This window comes from Mixophyes fleayi, chromosome 4 (assembly GCF_038048845.1).
Source record: "Mixophyes fleayi isolate aMixFle1 chromosome 4, aMixFle1.hap1, whole genome shotgun sequence".
Taxonomy (NCBI): Eukaryota; Metazoa; Chordata; class Amphibia; order Anura; family Limnodynastidae; genus Mixophyes; species Mixophyes fleayi.
The window spans coordinates 76,956,775-76,974,638 of record NC_134405.1 but is presented as its reverse complement, the minus strand read 5'-3'; the positions used below and the strand labels follow the sequence as shown (position 1 = coordinate 76,974,638).

At 41.5% G+C, this 17,864-nt stretch overlaps 2 protein-coding genes across 3 annotated transcripts in view; one reads left to right on the top strand and one right to left on the bottom strand.

Annotated features, from left to right (window-relative positions):
* The first annotated feature begins 142 nt into the window (after positions 1-142).
* On the top strand, positions 143-9,176 carry BRF2 (BRF2 general transcription factor IIIB subunit). Its single transcript, XM_075207484.1, has 4 exons — positions 143-405; positions 3,005-3,064; positions 4,586-4,907; positions 7,841-9,176. Exons 1-4 carry the CDS (start codon positions 252-254, stop codon positions 8,490-8,492), a joined length of 1,188 nt encoding a protein of 395 aa, XP_075063585.1. The 5' UTR covers positions 143-251; the 3' UTR covers positions 8,493-9,176.
* ADGRA2 (adhesion G protein-coupled receptor A2) overlaps positions 9,173-17,864 on the bottom strand; it is a 128,732-nt gene continuing 120,040 nt past the window's right edge. For both annotated transcript variants that reach the window (XM_075207482.1, XM_075207483.1), the window contains exons 15-19: positions 17,571-17,698; positions 17,003-17,126; positions 15,022-15,167; positions 14,585-14,674; positions 9,173-14,487 (exon numbers count right to left, since the gene is read on the bottom strand). In XM_075207482.1, the coding sequence (XP_075063583.1) occupies positions 13,266-14,487; positions 14,585-14,674; positions 15,022-15,167; positions 17,003-17,126; positions 17,571-17,698 (1,710 nt within the window). In that variant the 3' untranslated portion in view covers positions 9,173-13,265. The remainder of the gene's footprint in view (positions 14,488-14,584; positions 14,675-15,021; positions 15,168-17,002; positions 17,127-17,570; positions 17,699-17,864) is intronic.

Genomic DNA, 17,864 nt, shown 5'->3' with positions numbered 1-17,864 from the left:
GTCTTCGAATTCATAGACTCAGTAGACGTTCGGTGACCATTTTTCCGAAGACCAATTTTGCTAAGGCATACGCGATTATACTCGGCAAAATGGCGCCTGGGAGCGAAGACAATTTATTGATAGACTTCCTCTCTGGCGGAAGTGTTAATAGCAGGGACCGATGGCGTTACCTTGGTGATTGGTCGGTCTGGTGGTCCCGGTACCGACCTTCTCATCTTCTCTAGGAGTGCACGGTGTCCCCGGGCTGTAGGATGGCCGGCACTAAGCGGTGCCCTGACTGCGGCTCCTGTGACATTGTGGAGGACGCTCACTACTCTCAGGAGCAGTTAGTATGTGCAGACTGTGGATACGTCCTGACAGAGGGAGTGCTCACTACCACCCAGGCAGAGGAGGGCTTCCTGCAAGGTGGGCTCACTGCACCCTGATCATGGCTAGCTGGGGGGTTATATATAGATCAGGAAGGGGCTCCTGTAATACAGCTTCCACCTATTGCCCTGTATATGTCCTCCTGCAACTTACTAAATGTATGGCCTACTCTTGGTGACTCCTGTGCTTTTCAGTCATGTCACCATATCATCTTCCAGAGATTCAGTTCGTTGCTCTGGGATGTGGTGCTCGCATCTTTGGCCAATGAAAATCTTATTGGTGGCTAAAAATAACAAAAAAAAAAAAAAAAAAAAAAAAAGGGGGAGATTAAGGAATGTTTATAGCTAAAGTGGCAGTATGTACAAGTCGATGTGAACTGATGGTGGAAATCATATTTTGAAATAAATGTTATTTGGATTTTTTTGCTAATCCTATCTAAATAGGATTAGCAAAAAGGATATCTAACTTTGCCTCCCTGCTCCCAGCATATCTTTGGCATGTTTGATTTTGTCAACAAGCAGCTTTTGATATATGCGTATGGCAACGTTTTGTTTACAGGCAATCCAGTTTTGCCTCTTTGTCCATTATATGTAAAGTGGCATATTATGCAGTGCGGTAGACTAAGGGGATCATAATTCAAATAAATAACATACAGTGACGTTAAACGGAAGGATACGAAAAGTATCAGATCTGTACGGTCATGCAGTGTGCACTTGCAAGAAAAGAAGATCTTGTGTTGCTGTATGATACATTTTAAATGATCTTCAAAGGGTGGAGATTGGATATTTAAATGGCCTTAAATCTGCACTACTACCTTAGTAAAATTTTTTACTTAAGAGCCACTTACCGCCCTCCCCATTACATAGCAATGTGATTTTTACATGTCCTTAAAGGTAGTGTAGTCTATGATGTAAAAAGATTCAATAAGGCCTTTTGCACCATTCCAACAGTATATGGGAAAGGATATGATTTGTGTACAGATAAAAAAACAATTTAAGACTTATGCACTAGGCAGATAAATAGGACGTTTGCTGATGTGCTGCTCATCCACATAAATTAGGAAGTACAATCACTTTTCCCTGGCACATACTCTTGTCTGCAAGTAACAACACGATTGTGATGTATTGCACCCATAAAAGTACTTAAAATTACGTAGTAAAAATAAAAAATGTGATCTATATACAGATACTCACTTCTGAGTGATCAAAAATATTGCTTCTCGGGCTTTTGGCGCTTAGATCAAATGTAGTGTCTGTTCTTGTAAGGATGTGCTGCACTTTGCACTCTGGCCGAGGGGCCGAGAAGTGGTGTTGGAAGGTCTGCGACTAGACGTGCCTCTGGCGACACAGGGGTGCCATAAATCACTATGCTATACTTGACATGTGATTTTAAGGCCTTACTTTTCCCTGGTCTTTTGGCTGGACGTAAAATTATTTTTACTAGCCTGGCCATTAGGCTGGGACGGTGACCACGCAGAACTCATTTATTTCACTTTCTGTTTGTCACTTTCACTTTTATGTTTTTCGCTTCACAGATTTTTAGGGGGGTGCGGTAGGTCTTTATGGACTCTGTGTCCCTGAAGATCTAAGGGGGGGTTAGTGTGAGGCTCCTATCCCCCTGAATCCCTCCGATGTCCTTCCTTCCGAGAGATGAACGGGTTGTCGAGCCCTGGGTGAAGCCCTCTGTGAGGCCATTTGGTTCCGGGGGGTTGGGGGTAGAGGGTCCCTTTCTCTTTGGAGAAGGGCCTGAAGATCCACACCCTTGTGCAATTTTTGGCTTTTGAACCAATATATGTTTTGCATTTGAGCATGAAAGCACCGATCCTGGCTTTTCAATAATAAAAAAGAGTGATCAAAATTATTTTCCATTTTGCCGCACACTGTTTTTTTCTTTGGAAAGCTATTGTATCATGTAATCAAACACCTTGTGCAAAATATAGTGTGACAAGGATGCAGTCTTAAGGCCCTCTCCGAAAGGAGACAGACCCCATGTTCCCTGACCTTGAGCCAGAATGCTGGGGCGAGTAAAGGCATTTGCAGTATGCATGTAAAAGTCCTGTGTGCTACTGTTGTATGGTGGGTTCCATGGGCACTTTCAAACAATCTGGGGGCATCTCAGGTCTTTCTCTGTCTAAGCCCATTATCAGGAGGGCTACCACCCCCCCTTGTGTTTTGTTTTGAATAAACTAAAATAATGTGCAACAGTTAATTTATTGTACACTATATGTTAGAATATACATTTTCCTCTGGCTTGCAAATGTCCGTCTGCTCCTAGAGAGAGATATAGATATATAATGTGTATATACATTGTAAAATACTTAAGTAGACTGGTTACAATAAGAAGCAATGAAAAGATTTCGGATCCCGATAAGCTGATCTAAATTACAGGCACACTCTTATATTGTTTGTTAATAAATGGTGTCACTATAACCTTTCACAGTTAAAACTAAATGTTATTTGTAAAAGTACCTGAAGAGTAATTTTCTGTTTTCTTTTGAATGTTCAAATTGATTTGGCTTTTAATCAAAACCAGTATAAGCTCTGTACTGAGCATGTATAGAAATGAGTAGCCCAGCACTCGTTACTCAGGTATAAACACAAGATGGATTTGTAATTTTCTGTATCTGTTTTGCACACAGCGGTAAGATTTTCAGAGAGCACTGGACAGAATGATACAATTACCAGGGCTAAACTCCAAGGTAAGCATGTACGGTACACCTTTATAAAAACATGTCATGGAGTGATCATTTTATGTAGGTTTAAAGGGAGTCTGTAATCTTTTCACATCATTTTGGGTGAAAGTGCTTTCATGTAAGCTATAGGTGAGCAAACCGGTGGATGGAAGCCTGCTGTCAGCAACTATTTCACCCAGCACAGCTTTCATCTTGTCATGTACAGGGAGTTCTGCATGGAGAGTGTGAATCTGGGAGAGTTGAGTTTACAATTAGTGAGGTGTTCGTATAGTTTACCTTATGTCTCTATGTAATGTACTGTGCTGTAATCGATATAACAATTGGGATTGTTGACTGGCAAGCAACAACTAAACTTCTACCTAAGCCCTAAAACAGGGTTGGCTAAACTGTGACACTCCAGGTGTTGTGAAACTACAAGTTCCAGCATACCCTTCCAGCAATAAGCTGCTGTATATTAGCAAAGCATGCTGGGACTTGTAGTTTCACAACACCTGGAGTGTCACATGTTAGCCAAGACTGCTCTAGAACTTCTGTGTAGCTCAGGCTTCTTGTGCACTAAATAGCCCCAAGACCATAGATTATGTCCTCACCTGTCAATCATGGTAGCCAAGTATAGAGGCCCCGCCCCTTAAACGCAAATGTTTCATTTTGAAAGTGTTCCATAATGGAACACAAAACATTAAGTGACTGCAAAATACATCAATATAGTCTAATCGTGTCCAAGAAACTATTTTTTGAGATCCCATTGAAAAAATAAGGGCGTGTCTATATCGGTTCTCGGATAAAACAGACATGTCTTGAAGTGCTTTATTTAATCCAGGTGCATGCAGCTAGACAGCCCTATCTGTAACCGCTTCTCCTGTATTCTGGCTATAAAATTGTTTTCTTATGTTTTAATTATTAACAGTGGATTCAGAATGTCGCATAGTTTGGAGTTAATAGCGTGAGTGAATACGCCTTTAAAGTTAGGGGGGGAAACACAAAATGTAAAATGAATATATAAATTTGGTCACACATAGCACATCTGCTGTGGTTATGGCTTCTCTGGTCGCCAGGAATTACCATATTCAGTGAACCTGGTTGTTTGAGTAACGTACAACTCCACTCTACAGTTTCATATTTTTGCGTCATTTGGATTGACAGTCCCGGTGATATAACAGATACTCATACATTACAGGTAAAAGGACTGACAATCCGTGTGACAAAGTGGTATGATATAGTGGGGAGGAGAACCTTATACAACTACTTGGCTCGCTGATCATGGTGGCACCTGGCATCCCGGGATAATATTACCAGGGCAGAACACCATAACAGTGAGGGGACCTATTCTGAGAAAAAGGAACAGGGTAATCAGCAGGGTAAGTATATGTACAAAATGCTTATTAGAGTAAATGCACTATTTAAGAGTTTAGGTGGACATCTGCGTTAAGTAGACATTTAGTGAACACATTAGTAATCAGTCACTATGTATTCTATGGTAGTAACACATTCTACACCAGGGTCATAGGTTCTGTCTTCTGTCCGCAGGTATCATACGTGTCAGGAACCTTTGCAGAGTTTTGAGATTTCCGGACAGCTTTGCAGACACTGCAGTGTCCTACTACGAAAGGGCTTTCGACCATCCAGTGTACCACTCTGTCAGCCTGGAGAAGAAGGAGGCCGTCATGGGCTGCTGTGTGTACATCACATGCAGACAGCATCGCTGGCCTCTCACTATGGCCACTATCGCCTCCATGCTGTACTCCAAACAAGAACTCTTCTCCAGCATCTATCTGGAACTAGTACAAACACTGAAGCTGGATGTACCATCTCTGAGCCTACAGGACATGGTCAAGACTCACTGCAAGAGGTAATCTTACTAGGACAGGCGGTGTAGACACGCAGAGGAGCACGTAATGCAGACAGTACTTAGTAGTCTCATGACTGTATTCCTGTCTTACCTTCTCCTAAAATGCAATTCAGGACTCCATTCACTGCCTAATATTTTGCCTTACAGATGGAAATGGAAAGTTTAATTGAAGTGTATGTGTGCATTTGACATGCTGTTAGCGTGTTCACCAGGGATCCATTCTGTTGAATTGAGTCCTGATAAATTTATATGAAGAGCGCTTTTGATGCACTTTTCATGTTTTTGATGTCAAGTGGGCAGGGGCGGGCTGGGCCGGGGGCATTAGCCCCCCCGGGCTGCTCAGTCTAACCCCTGTTAGGGCGGCCGCATCACATGACCCGCGATGCGGCCGCGTCATCAATGATGCCTGTGCGCCCCACCGGGCTGCATGTTGCCAGCCCGCCCCTGCAAGTGGGGCTCCGTGTGTTGAACTGAATGAGTACTGCTGAAAGCATCAACACTGTATAGTCCCAGCTCACGCACAGGTAACAAGTCAGGACATCTCTAACTTCAGATCAAATGCAATATGATGACACCCTAGAGCAGTGCTGAACAACAGCCGGCTCTCTGAGCCTGCCCCTGTGGCCCCCAGCTCCTTCCTGCTTTATTGTCAGGTCTGTTATAGTAGTAACACTTGTTTACAATTCCTGCTGATGTGTTATTGCACATAGGTGTCTCTTTCTTTGATTAAATATATTGTTAACTTCTTACAGAAATTAAGGGTAACCTTTTGAAGGTCAGAGGGCGACTCGAAGTAGGTTGCCCGTCACTGTCCTAGTGTAATGCTCTTCATAATATAATGAGAATGACATACGAATGAAACAGATATTTTACTGTATTTCTTCTTGAAAACAGTATGTGATTCTCAAGGATAGTGATTTCTTCCCCCATATGTTACATTGCAAGGCTGCATGTATCGCACGCATTCAGGTGTTTTAGGCAGAAAGTCTTTAAAGACCACTGCACATATGTTGCGGCTTCCACCGCCACGTTACCAAGCAAATCCAGGTTTGAATTCTGCATCAAGAAAAACTATCGTGTGAAATTCATACCCACTGATGCGGCACTAGAGCCAGTGTGTATGTATGTCTCCATACTATATACCCATCCTGAGAAGACGCTCTGTTTTTAACATTCAGGTACAGTTAGAAATGATTTGTGTAATAGCACATGTGTAGAGGAAATTACTTTAAGAGGATGACTCAACATAAAAACTAAATACAAACAGTTTTGGGTTGAGTTCAAGGAATTGAGTTAAAAAACAAAGCCCTTCTAACCAGAGTTGAGCTGTTTGCCGGATTCGCCAGCGGCTACAGTGGACTGCCGTTATCCTCTCCCCTATGCCTCTTACGTTTTCAAACAGGCTGTGCAGATGTTAATGCCCCTTCATGCAAATGGAAAGTTCATGGGGTTGGTGCAGTAGCACCCGATTGGCATCCGATTTGTGAGAGAAGAGCGGTGTGGGGTATTTCCGTCAAAAGTTCTGCCAAACAGCGCATGACTAGCTCCAGTTGACCGCTACAGACACCATCTCTCAATTCCTGTAATCGGCACTCTGCTAAGAACAGCAATCTAGCTGGTCACCTCACCTGGACTACTGCACAGCTCTCCTTACTCTGCAAGTGAAAAGGTCAAGTCAATCACAACATTTATCTCGCCTTTCTATGTCCCTCAGTTTTACCAAACCTTCGCAGGAGCAAATTTTTGTTTTGGATTTCTCACCTTTGAAGACTTTTGCTTCCTTCTCCAATCCTTCAAGCTCGGCTTCGTCCCATCACTATTCTCCTTTCTCCAATCCCTTGACTTCAGCTTGTACCTCACTACCACTCCTCTCAGGACTAAGCGGCTTGGCCAGAAGTGTTGGGTCTGTGATAGCTACCCCAGCCAAATGCTTCTATCCTGGCACAGTTCTTCTATATCTATTCCTGTGTTACATTGACCTATAATGCGATTCAGTCTTCAGCTAAGTCCTACCAGATTGGATGTATGAACTTTGTTCCATATAAAGGGCAGGTTACACATGTAGAGGAGTACAGAGGGAGAATAGCACTTGCTGCACCCCATTCAGTTCAATGCATATAGTCCTGCTCAGTAGATAAAAAAAACACAATTTGGGGGACTCTGCACACTTGATGTGCAGCTCTTGATGGGTTTAGTAGGATGCCGTTCAATTAAACGAGGTTCCATATAAAAAGTGCATCAAAAGCTCTTTTTATATATATTTGATGTGTGGACTGGGGCTCCATTCATTGACCTGAACTAAGAAATTGTTTGTAATATTAAAGAAGAAGAATTTAACATGACTTTTCTCTGACCATCCCTGTTTAATCATCTGGCAGATATCATCCTTCAAAACCAAAACAGAGGGTTTCCTGCATTGCAGTGTGAGCATGTGAGAAACGTAATCACTTTTGTTTAGGGCATATGAAAGAGCAATGACCCAGAGCAGCCTGATCCCTAAATAATTGTCTTGGTAGCAGACTTGTGATCAGTAGAATTGCAATACGATTTTTCTTTAGAATATCCTATAGTCCAATACGATTTTTCTTTAGAATATCCTATAGTCCTTAAACAAAAGTATTGTATTCTATAGAATCTTTATTTAGTTGCTTAGCACATGTGGTTTCCATTCTGTTTAAAGTGGAGAGACTATTTTGCCAGATGTAATTAGAGGTGTTTTTGCTGTGATTGTACATTTATATATATTTGCATCCATTGTATGTAAACCACAATGAAACCAGACGCAAAGTAGAGCAGCCACAGTGAACATTGTTCCCTATGACACGATTTCCTCCCTGTTCACATTTTAGCAAATGCTAAACTTAAATACTCTTAACCTTAGTATAGAACAGGTACTATTTTCATGTAAGCCTATAACTAACATTTGTTTGCAGTTTCAGGCTGTTACAGGATTCTCCACCTGCCCCGCATGAGTATGCAGAGGATCTGGACAAAGTATTAGAGCGGACTTTGCAGATAGTGGAGTTAGCCAGCGAGACATGGCTTGTCACTGGCCGTCACCCTATTCCCATAATCACAGCAGCTACCTATCTTTCATGGCAGTCCCTCAAACCTGCCCAAAGGCTCTCATGCACTTTCACTCGGTTTTGCAAATTATCGGAAACAGACTTGCCCCTGGTAGCAGCTAAAAGACTGAAGGAACTTCTAGAGATCTTTCTTAAACTGGCTCCTCAGCTGCCCTGGCTGAAGCGACTGTCTCCAAATAAAAAAAATGTGGTACAGCACTTGGGTGACATCTTAAAGCATCGGGCGTATCTTCTCAGAAAGTGTCTGGCAGATGCAGAGGTGTCCTCCACAGAGGTAAATGACCTTGCCTCCCCTGACCAACCATGTCCGAATACACCCTTCCTTCCCCCGTGCCTGACCAATCCCAGGAAAAGAAACTACACTAATGCATTCCCCACCAATCAGAAGGACGTTACTGGAGATGAGGACATCTCAGACAGTGAGATAGAGCAGTACTTGAGGACACCACTTGAGATACAGCAGTTTCAGAAGGCCCAGGAAGAGGTGCTGCGTCACTGAGTCCATGCTGGAACATGGAAGTGGTATTTTACACTATGTAGCATATGGATGCGGTTTTATTGGATCACCCAGTTAATACAATAGATTGTTTTTAAAGATAATATATGTGTGGACTCTTTAGTATAGATGTTGTAAAGCTGAAAGGTCACCTTTAAGGTCATCTCTAGCACCTGAACAAAGTAATGGGCCTATATTATGGAAGTAATCAGAAAAGTCTTCTGGAGTGCATTTGTTTTTATGTGCATTTGGCTCACGGACCATTAGTTGGACAGCTTTGTTTTATGGAAGGTAGATTTATATATAATAATCGCCCTATTATGTAATAAAGGTGGTAGAGCAGCTCTTACCCCGCCCTCAGACGTTTTACAGCCCTGGACGAAAACTGTGGGGGATGGGAGCCGATGGACCAATCACAAGCTGCTAGCTAGAGACTGCGGCTTGTGCTTGGTCCTCAAGCTCTCGCACCCCTCTCGCCGTTTTCAGTTGGTGACCTAGATTTATTTGGAGGTTCTATATTAGAGAACCGGCAGGGTCCCAGGAAAAACTCCTGCATGTAGCAGCCTTTGTGGAAGTGATAGTGTAGCTTTATGGGAGAGTCTACATTTGGTAGTCCAAACAAACCCTTTCCCTGGTTGCATTTTACATGGCATTTAAACAAATCCAAAATAAATTCTTTAAGACAGAGGCAATTACATTTATTGCAAAATAGATGTGATAGTTCTTTGTTTACATACAAAACATTAACATGGTGCAAATGTGTAAAGGTCAATTAGACAAGACTCCATTAAACTGATTTACTCCACTCTGAAATCCAGTGGCAATGTGTTCTTCAGTACATGAGCAGTACTATCCACTTCAAGTGACGGACATGTCACTCTGAATCCATACGCATAAGCTGAAGTACAGAGAATTGCCAAATCCCATGTTTATAGAAGACATACATTATTGGATTTTATCATCTTTAATATATATTTTAAAATGAGGTGCTGAATTTACAAAATACAACAAGAACATACTTTGGACATAATTTCTTTGGTACACTAGGGGAAAAAAATCAAAAAGCAATATAGTAGATGAGTGAGACATACATAGTAATACTGTAGGATGACTACCTGTAATTCATGCATCAGGCTGAATGATGGTTATATAAATACTTCTAACATTGTGCTTAGAGATTGGGCTTTTGTTATTTGTAACCTCAAGCTGGCCACACATACAGATTTGGCTGACCAATTTAGTTTGTGCTGGTGGATTATCTTAATTTTTTCCCATTGTGTGAAGGACAATTATTACAGTTCAAAATCTGACTGAGTCACATTGGAATTGATCTATAATAATTCAAGTCATCTAATAACATTTGGAAGATCCTCAGCTCACCAGAAAACAAAGCTCAAGGGGGCCAGTTGCGCAATGTTGCCACCCTGTGGCAGAATCTATGATGACCACCCACAAGTGACCACATTGCTTGCAGATTTGACTATCGGTCTGAATTGGCTGGATTATAGAGTGAGTGGCAAGCCTCACTTGTCAGAGTACTGGCACAGCATTTTGGAGATGTAGTTTACCAGCTGATGAGCTCCCAGTTAGCCTGCCCCTGTCATCTGAGTTTTTGTTCTCTCCCTCCTCTCTAGGCCTGAAACTATAGAAATCAAGCAGTAACAGTGCACAGTGTATTTTAAGGACTCTAAAACTGGCAAACATCACAATTAACACTTGTAACATAGTCATATACAACACAAGACTGCCTCTATTCAACTATCCACTGCACAGCCTGTTGCCAGAATAAACTATATATACATAACGTTTGGGTCTGGAAACCCTACCAGAAATAAGGTTGACATTCAATGGATTTATTCCTGGTGCACAGTAAACGTTAGGTGCAGGTACAGGTGGGCTCTATTGCAAGTTTTTAGCTACACATTGGACATACTGCGTGGAGAGCAAAACATGATAAGTATGTTACACAAGTGCAAATAAGCATAAAGTTTTAAATCGCTGCACACTGAATAGTTTAATACAGGTAGTCATGTGTGTTCTTCAATGTTACAATAAAAGAAAATGTTTTGGGAGATACTGGTCATCTCACTGTCTTGAACAAATGGAAATACATGGCATAATAATGGAGTGAATGCATTATTACAAACTGAATCCAGTATTTGTCTGTTGTCTAAATTACTAGCACCTCATAATACCTAACACTTATTTTCTGTTAGCTCATCCAACACCCAGGAGTGCTAAGGAGAGTCGGGGGGCAGATCTGTCCATCCATGACCCCATCTGTAACAGACTGTTGCCTTTACTAAGTGAAGGAGGGGTTCAATAGCTTAATATTGGTACACAGTAATAACCCCCCCTAGGCTGTTCACGTATCCTAGTGGGGAAGGGGAGCCTAAGAAGCAGCGTACCAGGCCTGGTATTCCTCCTTACTATGGCCCTGGCAACACCTTCCAGTCAGGCTTGTTAGTGGGGCAGAGAACAGCCAAAGGCAGTCTATTGGGAAGTGCAATAAGAAACTAGGCATATTCAGTACATGGAAAAAAACAACTTTATAATAACAGTCCGGAAGATGCTGGATTGTACATCACATATCTACTTCCATTGCAGATGCCAAATTGTCTGACATTTAGCACCCTAACTACTGTATTTGAAGATTGTGGGGTATATTTACTAAACTGCGAGTTTGAAAAAGTGGAGATGTTGCCTATAGCAACCAATCAGATTCTAGTTATTTAGTACATGCTAGAATCTGATTGGTTGCTATAGGCAACATCTCCACTTTTTCAAACCTGCAGCTTAGTAAATATGCCCCCTGTATCACTTAGCAAACTGATGTCCATTCTAGGGTTTGCTTACCTGATGTTTACATTGGAAGCCATACACATAATATATAACAGGCAATTTATTTTGTAGATGTTAATGAATACAATATTATTTCTACGGGTTCCTTTGTGCTACAAATGCTGCCCAGAGAAACTTGATGTTGCTGCCTCTGTTTTGTCATTTGCAATCCATTAAATCATTCATATTCTTGTACTATGTGACAAGAAGTGTGAGAAGTTGTTTTTATATAATGTCCCCTGTTCCATACTATTAGTGGGAAAAACTTGAGCTACTAGCGAATTAGATTTATGATTGTCTGAACCCAGCAACAGTATAAACTTATCAATACAAAAATATACATTTTGAGAACAAGCACCTCGCTTCCATTGAACAGACATTTACAACACTAGATATAACCTATGGCTTCAAATCTGGTTTAGGAGTTTCATGTCTCAACATATAAAACATTTAGGTAAAAGCATCTTGGCACATTTAGACTATATAGGTTATTTCCCTATAAAAGTCCATATCTTTGGTGTAGCTTGGTCTTGAATATAGAAATGAAAAGGCACTTTCATCCCCATCCCCCTCCTCCCGTCTACTATATTTACTAGGAATGTTACAACTATTCACATTACCTGATCAAATGTCTTCTTGTGATCAACTCTTACTGAAATACTTTGTATAACTAACTTGTCTTATAAGGGTTACTAAAGCTTGTACTTTCATGCACTGACATACAGATTGATGCTGACATCGAAATTTACACAGGTCTTCAAAAGCGGCCCTGATCTGTCTATACAATATATAATATAATTCTGTATTTGAAAAATAAACATTTCCCTCTGATAAAAACACATTTAAAAATAACTATTGACACAAGTAACATGCAGAAGTGATTTTCATGGTCTGCTGCGATTGTCATTATATAAAATTAAAAAAAAAACAAGTAATAATTACCCAAATGCTTTCTAAACACAACTTGGGTCACAAAGTCTTTTTTTTTTTTTTTTTGGCAATTGCAACAGACAATACCAAGTTCCATATTTTGATTGTCTGCCTTGAGTCTTTATAGCTGATTAATTTAGTCACTTGTTCAGTACTTTTAGAATCCTTCAGAAGGCTGAATCAGGACGTAGCAGAACTATGAATCCACTGATCACAGTCAGGACTGAAACACAGCATGTATAACATTTGTACTGTGTGGCTGGTGAAAGGTGCGATGATAAGGGAGTATAATGGCAGGTGCTATATATAAGTGCACCATCCCAAGGATGCCTTGGAACAGAAATTCCTTTAAAAAGTGCTTAATGAGGATTAAACAGAAGCTTAAAAGGCACGTGTCTGTCACATTAGACAAAACAAGACCTTCAAAGACGTTTTTTGGTCACTTTGTGAATTTTAGCCGGCCCTTAGAGCAGAGTTATATCTGGTACTAGAAGTGTTCATCAGGAATTTGGTTTAGGTCATCGGGAATACTACAGGAATTAGACTTGTCTCACATGTCCTATATATGAGACAGGGACTTCTGTACACCATGCTATATAGCCTGGAGGTATTGTCCAAGTTATGAATCACATGACAACTCAATCCAAGGAGCGTCTTTAGACTTTTAACCTTTCTCGAATAGCATAGGCTTTATATCTAAAGAGACACAATTTTCACAACACTAATCCTCGGTACAAAACATTTGCGCGATCCTGCAATCCTTACGCTTCAAACAGATGTGTATTCATCACCACGAGCCGTTGTGTTCTTTGACATTACACAAACACATAACACACTTTGGCACATATATTCCTGGAGTTTATCTGGGTTCCAACCATGTCCACCAACCAATCTGTGATAAGAAAATCTGGGTGGGGACAGCACTTTCTCCTGGCATGTGCTGTTATCTTGGTCATTTTGATCTATGACGGTTAAGTCACATGCCGTTTTTAGGTAACCACAAAACTACACAGTAGTTTCGCTCTTCCAGAGGCCTGTCTTCATAGCAGTGGCACTCTCTGCTGTTGCAAGGTTGATGTCATATTTGCTACCCTTTATCACACCATTCTGGTTGCCCGTGTTAAGAGGATAGGACCTACGCTTGGTCTCTCTCTCCATGCTGTTGGCTTGTTTAAGATTGTCCCGACTGGCACTTTTCCTCTGCGCTCTGGCAAAGTCCTGAGCCTGGTGCCCGCTGCTGTCACTCCCATCAGAATGAGTCAGTGCCCCCTCCGCTTCCCTAGCTGCCACCCCTGTCCTGCCATTGTTCAAAGGGCTATTCTTGCTATGATAGCTTTCAGAGTGGCTGTTGTGGACGCTGCCACTTTCACTGGATGGCAGGTCAGAAGACGGCCCACGCAGCACCTTTAACCTATGGTGCTTCCCTTCCCGGTACTGCTTAGTTCTGCTTTTATGGTTTCTACGACCATGCAGGTTGTTCATATACCGGCTTGGGACACTCACATATTTGTTGTTGGTAGGTTCACTATCTTCACAGCTAGGTGGCTTAGGTGGGCAGCTCTCTGCCTGATTCTGGGCCACCTGCAGATTAGTGATTTTGCAAGGTCCAGTATTTGAGTTATTGCTGCTACTTGGTGATGATGAAGACTTTACGGAGTTTTCCACCTCAGGGTTACACCCAATGTAGACCTGAGGCGAGTCATCTACAGGAGAACTGGTGTGCACATATGCTTGAACTGGCAGAGTCTCCGTGTACGACGGGCAACAAGCAAACCAAGAGCGTTGAACATCTTGTCGTCGTACACAGTGGTGAATGAAAATGAACAGCCCTAGGGCCACTGCTGTTACCCCGTAAAGGCAACTGAAGATCACATTTAAATACCATCCTTGGGACACAGCAAAGGCTCCAAATATCCAGAGGACAATATACAAAACATGGACAATCACTAGAGACCAGAACTGCACCTCCAGGGAGTAGACCATGTCCACATCTGCCGGGGCTGCGGAGTTAATTGTGACTGATATGGAAGTGGAATCACTCAGGAGATGACTTATTCCACCGTGTGGCTGCTGAGCATCATTAGTCTCTGCAGGAAGCTCCTTTTGCTCAGTAGGCTGACGCTTCAAATTTATCCCAGCGCATAGGAGGTAAATCCAAGTGACAAGAAGGATAAGACCCGCCGGAACATAGAACGCCCCAAGACTCGGCCTCCATACCAAACAGCAGCTGTGGGAAAAAGACATACATTTAATATATATCGGAAAACAATGACTGACACTGAGGGGATCATTAATCACTCCTCCGTCAACTAACCGACACTTACTAGGGGCTGTTGTCCCTGTAGTTGTTGATATTCACAGCAGCAGTGATCCCACAAATGATCAGAGGAATTCCTCCGGCTATCAAATAAAACCTGTGAAACACAAACGTATTTTTCTCAGTGCATTTGGATGTGCTCTTATTTTCTTTTATTTATTGCTGTTTTTCTACTTTTGGGTAACTACTACCCTACCTTTTAGCAGCTCAGATACAACTATTTAGTCTTGTAAACTGATTTCAATCACCAGGAAATGGAAAGATAATAGAATTTCCAACACTAGACACGGAGGAAACAGGTAGGATGTCATCTGTAACCTGATATGTCATTGTTTTCCCAATAAATGCACCAATTAGGGAAGACCATTTATAAAGTAATGCAAAGTAAATGAACCTATATAAATAAAGGATTGTTTAGTAGGATGTCAAGCCCCCCCAGATTACCTGAGCATAGGTCTATGGGGAGGTTGGACAACTTCTCCTTCCTGCTGTGGTAGAGGTTTGTGGGTCAACTCCTTGTAGATAACTCTGGCCTTCAGACCCATCCAAAGAAGGGTGGACAAGGAAGAATAATGCAGAATGATGCTAACCTAAGAAGTAACACATGAATCGGGTGAGAGAAATTCTGTTTACACAGTAACAATTAGAAAGACTCTAAAGTATTTAGTCAGGGGCATTGGTAAGGGTGATAGCCCGGGACTATCGTGTTATCTTGTTATGTGTGTGTGAGCTGGGGGGTGCAGATTGACCAGACTGCCCAGTATTTCAGCAAAGTGCAGGACGTGGTCCAGGGAAGCTGTGAGCATATATTGTGCGGGCCACGCGAATTACGTTTTACACTCAGTTATGTATGCCGCTGCATCAAGGAATCATAGGGCAGACTTTAGTTTAGTTTAATTTTCATTTTGGGGTGCCCAAGATATTGCTGTACCAGGGCCCAAACTCTATTAGCGGGCTTGTATTTAGTGCATAGTAGACAAATAGATTATAGTTGCAGAACAAGTAGCTCAGTATAAGATTTAAGTATAGAATTGTGAGATATACGGTATAGGATCTATTATCTAGAATACTTGGAACTGTGGGTTTTCTGGACAACTAATTTTTATCCAGAATTTGAAGTGCCACAATGAAAATATACTAAACTGCATTTATAATGACTTATCTCCCCTCGTACTATGCATGGAATGCCTCTGTCCATTATATTGACTAGCAGTGCTCCTCACAGTATCTGTGGGAAGATGTGCTCTGCGTAAATTGCCATTCTCATTTTTTAGGGGACATTAAGGCCTCATATTTTTACTACTGACGTCTTTGCATGTATTTCTTTTATTACTCATTTAATAATGAGCAGAGTACTATATATTTATTTTCTAATGGGGGGCATTATTATATATATTTAGGACCTGATTCATTAAGGAAAGTAAAGCAAAAAAAAATGAGTAACTTTGAATCTTGGCAAAACCATGTTGTATTGGAGGGGGAGGTAAATTTAAAATGTGAGGACAGATTTGTAGTTGCAGTAGGGTGTGTCCTAGATGAACTTTAAATTTCAGTGTGCAAATAAGCTATTGAGTATTGTGTGCTACATGAAAAAAAGGCCGGCCCTAAGGGCTTAATTCATAAAGGAAAGCAAGGCAAAATAATGAGAACGTTTTCTCCTGCAAATTAGTGTATTATTTTGCATATAAGATAAATACTGGCTGTTTTTTCTTGTAGTACACAAATACTTGATAGTTTATTTGTACACTGAAATTTAAAGTTGATCTAGGACATGACCTACCCCAACTATAAATCTGCCATCACATTTTAAATTTAGATCCCCCTCCAATGCAACATGGTTTTGACAAGGAAGCCTGGACTTAACAAATTGGAAGGGAGGCTATATTTTTTTCTTTACTTTAATTATTTTTTTATTGTTTCCCATACAGTTTGAGCCATCACACCTGTGTGAGCCAGTATTAGTAAATAGCACAGTTTGTATACCAGTCAGGTGTAAAAAATTGGGATCACAATTGTAGACTTGAGAGGGATGATTGATGCACTTGGATAAGTGGTTTGTAAAATGTGCTCAGTATTAACCCAACATTAAACTGCAGCTCCATTATAGACAGCTGAAAGTGAGCTGCTGTGATATCACTCACCTGCCCCTGTGTATGAATAAACCAATCCACTCTGTGCATTTCTGCAGAGCACGTCTGATAAGCTGTCAGTCACTCTCTGTCTATTTAGAGAAGCACCTGCCTGCTAACATGGCAGCCTGCTGCAGTGCAGTGTCAGAGAGAATGGTGGACCATGTATAATATTTAGTTTAGTAATGAACTGCCTTGGACGTATATTTATGTCAAATAATGGCTTTACTTGGTGTTTAAATGTAACATTTAGTGCAGTATAATGTTATATTCCTATGAGACAGTAACACACTTACAGCTTGGCACACAATGAGGTATCCAGTCAGAGTAATTCCTCCAGCAAACACGGCTGATGTCATTGCAATGTGGAAACAGAGATTAAGCAGCATGTGCCAACCCTTCCTGGAGATCTGAATGGAACTGGGTGAGGAACATGAATAGTAAAGATTGAGACAGTCTCCTAACCCTCTGAGCAGTAATTCATTATAACTCCAGCTATCGCATTATACATGCTACAATAGGCATTTTCAGCACAATACATGCACAGAACATAAAATACCTTAAATAATTAAAAATAGAGATATCTACATACTCTCTATGGGGGAGATTCAATTGCCGGCAATGTGGTGCGCGGGCATCACACTTTGCACATTGCCGGCAATAAATGTAGGAATCTCTGCTCGTTTTTCCTCGCACCCCATGAGCGGAGGAGATTCCAGCCACAACATCGGCACAAGGTGTCTTCCGCAGACGTTTCTGAGACACCTCGCACCAAACTGAATCTCACCCTATTGTCAGTGAGATGTTCCACTTTCTCTCTGGCCACAAATCCTCTCCGCCCAGCTACCCTGCCCTTACACCTACCTGTGATTGACGATGTAGGTGATGATGGTGGTGAAGAGACACAGTAGCAGGATGGCCGTACACGAGTAGATGACCGGGTGGAGGACCTCAGTGCCATTCTGAGTGCTCTGTGGGAAAGTGTTCAACTCCTGCCAGGAAAAATACAACTGTTCTCAAACGGAGCAAGTAAACGTTACATGGTACCAGCTCAAGTGTGGTAAGAAAAATATCCAAAGGTCAGCAACGGCGGGCAGATTTAGAGAGACTTTATGTTAGGTTTAGTAACTAAGTGAATGTATATTTTGTAGAAATAAT

Coding starts and splice junctions, on each gene's coding strand:
- BRF2 (XM_075207484.1), top strand. CDS start 252: ATGGCCGGCACTAAGCGGTGCCCTGACTGCGGCTCCTGTGACATTGTG. Junction 406..3,004: donor AGAGGAGGGCTTCCTGCAAG/GTGGGCTCACTG, acceptor TTTTGCACACAG/CGGTAAGATTTTCAGAGAGC. Junction 3,065..4,585: donor TACCAGGGCTAAACTCCAAG/GTAAGCATGTAC, acceptor TTCTGTCCGCAG/GTATCATACGTGTCAGGAAC.